Consider the following 5,675-nt stretch of genomic DNA (forward strand, 5'->3'; position numbering starts at 1 on the left):
CAGATCCGTTATTATGTTCATTATTTATCAGATTTGTAAATCCAACCAAATTTGAAATTATTTCATCAATTTTTTTATTAGTAGCAGGTTGTGAAACTATTTTTGAAAATGCTTTATCAATAATTTGTTTTCCTTTTTCAACTGCAGCATTTCTAGCAGCTTCTATTGCTGATGTTGAAAGTTCTTTTTCTGCTAATTTAGCAGCAGTTATTGCAGTTTTTCCTAAATCAGTAGTAGCCAACTTCTTCAACATAGCTGATGATACTCTTGTTACATTTGTACCATAATATGTTTCATCATCAATCATTATATCATTATTATTAATATGTATTGATTTTTCCAATATAATCTCATATGCTTTCAAATATACAAGTGGATTTTTTACTAGTGGATGTTTTACCAGTTGCATAAAATTTTAGATAATTTGTTGCAATTTCTCCTATATTCAAACGTTTATTTTCTTTATGAGATGGTAATAGTTCTTTAGTTTAAGTTATCATTATCTCTTTATTTGCTTTAGGATAAGAATTTGAAAAAGTGAGTCCAAATTTATTAGCTTAATCTTGCAATTTATTTATGTTTTCTTTTTTTCCATCTTGAATATCAATTAATGGCTTGTACAGTTTTTCTAAGTCTAACAGTATATTAGTTTCACCCATTTTTTCATATAAACTATTATTCTGTATTCTTTTTTTAAGATCTAAGAATTCTTTAACAATTTGATCTCTTTTTTCAGGATCTTAAATTTTTAGAAATGGCATTTTGCTTTTTTATAAAGAAGGTAAAATAACACAACATAATTATTTATGTTGTGTTTTATGTTTTAATACATTATTTTAATAAATTATTTTTGTGTTTTAACATCTACATTTTTACTAAATCTGCTTTTGAGTATATTATTTGCATCATCTCTTCCTTTGTTTAATTAATGATTCTTTAGTTTGTTCATCAATTAATTCTTTTGTATTTGTTCTAATTTGTTCAAGCATGACTTTAAACTTTTCAAGTTCACTAAGTATTATTTTGAATTTATTGTCAACTATACTTTTATCTACTAAAACATTAGAAATATAACCAACTTTTGTATTTAGTTTTGAATCAGCACGTACTTTAATCTCTTCATGCTTTTCTGCTTTTAAATTTAATTTTTAATTACTTGCCCTCCTATTAATGATAAAACACCTGCTCCTAATGCTGCTCCTTCACATGCAATAACTATTGGTGCTGCAATTTTGTTGCTTAAAAGCCAATTCCAATAGTTCCAAGTGTCATAGTGCTTGCTAGTAATGCATTATCAATTGCTGAAATTATTTTTACAGGTCTATGATACTAAAATATTTACAATAAATTAACAAAACATAAACTTTCTCATTTTTTAATCAATACATCAGAATTAGAATTATTGACAACACTTATTATGATAACATCAACATTTTCTGATATTACAGAGTTTTCCAAACTTAACATTTTTAATTTAAGTTCTTCTTTTAATGAAACGAACGCAGCACCTTTATTAACTACTTCACCAAACTTTAAAAGAATATATTGATGAGATAGAGATTTTATTGTAATGTTGTGTTGTGCATATATTTCATATTTTTTCTCATTTATTAATATTGAAGGGTGTTCTAAATCTTTGTGTACCTTAGAATGAAGAAGTATTTTTAGAGGTTCATCTTTGCATATTTGTTTATAAATTTATGTAATAGCGGATTATTTCTTGGCATTTCTTTTTATATGCAATATAAAAAGAAATTTCGAGAAATCACAGAACCATATTCAAAAATGGAATATTATCAAATGGTGAATTTGGTTCTAATAATAAACCTGATCCTGTTGATGTATATCTATATCCATTACGTAAGTACAATCCATCACCTAGAGAACCTCCTTTACTCCATGGTCTCAAATATAAACCATTTCCTGCAGCTGTCATTTTAACTCCATTTCCATTCATTTTCAAGTACACAATACATCTTGCAATTTTATCAACCATAGCTGATCCAGCTGCTAAACCTACTCCTGTTAATAAACCTGTTGCAAGTGCTGAAGCAACGCTTGATAATAAAAATCTTTCAGCTCTACCAAGTAAACGAAAAAGTGCACCAATAAATCCTCCCTCTATTTGAGAATTGTGTGCTAGTTTTGTTTTACTTAAATTAATTATTACACCCTTACCTTTTTTAGAATACATGTTTACCATTAAGATCTGAGTGTGATAACTTAATACTAGCTCCATAACCATTTTCAACTGCTTTTTTAAGTTTTTTTAATTGCCCATGCGATACATTTATTTTAATATTAGTATATTTACTCATTTTTATATACAATAAAAAAGATAATTTTCAAGAAATTACAAAAAAATTACTTTACGATTTATATCTTTACTTCTTTTATATGAAATGTAATAGTTACTTCTTCTCCTCGTAAATTCAAAAGATTTCCATATTTATCAAGCAATTTTTTTTCCATTTTTGATATTGTTTTTTTGTGTCACTGGTAAATAAAATTAAGTATGCGGCTCTAGAGCAATTTTATAACCAGGACCTACAGTTGGAAAAAATGAATATATAACGTTACATTATTTATATACGATAATCCTATTATATCACTTGTTACTCGTATACTAATAACAACTAATATGTTTACTTTATTAGTTGATATATTGTAGCCTGCTGAATACATTCCTCTATCAAAACCAAAAACAGTTTTAATTGAATTTGAAGTTGTAAATTCAATTGCAAATCTAAACTAACTAGAGCCATGTCTTCTCTAAGTCGAATAATAGGAGCAAATGTACTTTTTATAATATTGCTTTTTCCGCTCACTAATAAATATTATGCCATTTTTTGTTTTTTTATAAGAAGATAATATTTTGTTTTTTATAATTTTTTTAAAATTAATAAGTTGGTATATAAAAACAATTTAATCCACTTCTATATTTTCCACAATCTCTTTTAGAAGATAGACCTATAATAACAAATCCATGAGGCTCTGACAAAGCTTTCTTACAATAATTTTTAAACTCATCTTTCGACATATCATTTGAAACATAATCATTATAAAGGTGACTTAAATTCTTTGATTCTTGTGGAAATAAACAAATAAATTTTGTATTTTCTCGTATTGTTTGTCTAGGTAACATAAAATAATTTTGTGCAAGACAGAAACAATCTACATTACTATGTCTTCCTCTTATATAATATTTTTCACACTTATTTTGCTTTGTTAATTGTAAATCATTAAATATCATCAAATTATTTTTATGAATATCAAGATCTTCAGGATCAGGTACATCTTTTGCTGTTATAAAAAACTTGAACTCCATATCTGTTTTCTCATTTAAATTTTTTGAAATGTCTTCAATTATAAGCTCAGGGTTTGCATTTAATTTTTCTGTTTTGTCTAGTAACTTAAATAGTTCAAGAATAATTTCTTTTAGTAATTTTTTTCTAAAAGATTGTTTTAATATTTTGTATTCTGGTTGAAAAAGAGATTTTCCAAAAACTTGTAAATTATAATAGTCTAATCAACCAGGTCTCAAAAGTAAATTTAATAATAAAGTAGTTTTTCCACAACCCGACTTTCCAATAATAGTTCCTCTCATACTCTAAGAAAACAACTTATTATTATTTCTCTTATTGTTATTCACATTCCATGACAAATCTATAATATCTATTTTTATATATTTAAGATTTTCCTTTTTTCTATCTAAATAAAAATGTACTGCCTCAAATGTAGAAAAAAAAAAACAGATACACTAAACTTACAAAATGTTGTCAGTAAAAACAATAGAAGTATGCAACGTGGTACTTGTGCTGTTTGTGGATGAACAAAAACTAAATTCGTATCAGCGAAAACAGGAGGTGATTTAGTTGGTTCAATTAATTCAGCATCAAGTAAAATAAACACTACCATGGTCAAAGTTTCCAGGTGAAATGCATTTACCTGGTATGAACTTTGCAGGTCCTGGTACTAATTTAGATGAACGATTAACTTCTACTGACGCATATAAAGAATGGAGTAAACTTGTAGATAGATTTGATAATGCAGCTTACCATCACAATCTTGGTTATAAATACTTTGATGATTCAGCAAAAATAAATTTAGCTGATAAAATTATGATCGAAGAAATGGATGCTCTAAAAAATCCGACAATACGTGAAAGAATTGAACGAGGTATCATAAAACATATTATATCATCTAAAGCAAAGTTTGTGCTAGGTTCTATGAACCCATATGAATTAGGTGTTGAAAAAACTCAAAAACGATCAGTACAAAAGACAAGGATAAAGAACTGAAATGGACTGATAAATTTCCAAACAAACTTCATAGACCAGTTGTACAAAATTTCAGAAAAAGAAAAATTATTGTAAATGGAATCGATGAAATATGGGCTGCTGATTTAGTTGACATGAAATCTTTTTCTAAATTCAATGATGGTATAAAGTACTTATTAATGGTGATATATGTTTTTTCAAAGTACGGATGAATTGTACCATTGAAGAGCAAAACTGGAGTTGATGTTGCTAATGCTTTAAGTAAAATCTTTAAAGAAAGAAAGTGTTAAAAAGTATGGGTAGATAAAGGCTTAGAGTTTTATAATAAGCATGTTAAAGCGTTTTGTCTTGAGTTAAACTCAACTGAAAATGAAGAAGAAAGTTGTGTAGTTGAACGTTGGAATAGAACAATAAAAGAGAAAATGTCTAAGTACTTTTCAGCTAATTCTACTAGAAAATATATCAACGTTTTAGATGAAATTGTAAATAAATACAATAACACAAAGCATTCTTCAATTAAAATGACACCAGTTGAAGCTAGCAATAAAAAGAATGAAAATATTGTTTGGTTAAATCTAAATGGAAATGCACGATCAGAGTAAAATCTGTAAAACAAAAGTTTTCAATTGGTGGTAGAGTTAGGATAATTAAAAAGAAGGGAACGTTTGAAAAAGGATACACATCGAGATGGACTGAAGTGGTTTTTACAGTTTCACGTGTTCAGTTCACAGATCCGACAACGTATAAAATAACTGACGATAATGATGAAGAAATACAAAGTACTTTTTATGAACAAGAGCTGCAAAAAACTGACCAAAACATATTTAGGATTGAAAAAGTTATTCGTAAACTCAAAAACAAATCATTAGTAAAGTGGTATGGATATCCTGATTCGTTCAATTCATGGGTTGACAATAAAGAATTGATGAGTCTGTAAAATTAGTTATTTAATAGGACATAATTTCTTTTATGCTTAGATTTAACTTGTAAAATCAATTAGCTATAGCTTAAATTTAACTCGTGAAATTATAGCTTAACTTAAAAAAATTGATTTAAAATTACAAAAATTAGCTCAAAGCTTATAGTTATGATTCAACCATAATATATTAATATATTTTGGTTATTATACTACCATTATTTTATCTTTATATTATTTTATTTAAGCTCAGAAATTATGGTTAGCATAATGGTTAAAATATGATATGAGAATATGGTTAATATAATGGTTGAAATATGATATGAGAATATGGTTAATATAATGGTTGAAATATGATATGAGAATATGGTTAATATAATGGTTGAAATATGATATGAGAATATGGTTAATATAATGGTTGAAATATGATATGAGAATATGGTTAATATAATGGTTGAAATGAGTTATGAAATTATGGT

General features: G+C 26.6%; 1 protein-coding gene across 1 annotated transcript; it reads left to right on the forward strand.

Annotated features, from left to right (window-relative positions):
- Window positions 1–3,938: 3,938 nt before the first annotated feature.
- LOC136074567 (uncharacterized) lies at window positions 3,939–5,217 on the forward strand. Its single transcript, XM_065786899.1, has 3 exons — window positions 3,939–4,274; window positions 4,634–4,878; window positions 4,923–5,217. Exons 1-3 carry the CDS (start codon window positions 3,939–3,941, stop codon window positions 5,215–5,217), a joined length of 876 nt encoding a protein of 291 aa, XP_065642971.1.
- The last annotated feature ends 458 nt before the right edge of the window (window positions 5,218–5,675 follow it).

The sequence above is a fragment of the Hydra vulgaris genome, chromosome 01 (genome assembly GCF_038396675.1).
Source record: "Hydra vulgaris chromosome 01, alternate assembly HydraT2T_AEP".
NCBI lineage: Eukaryota > Metazoa > Cnidaria > Hydrozoa > Anthoathecata > Hydridae > Hydra > Hydra vulgaris.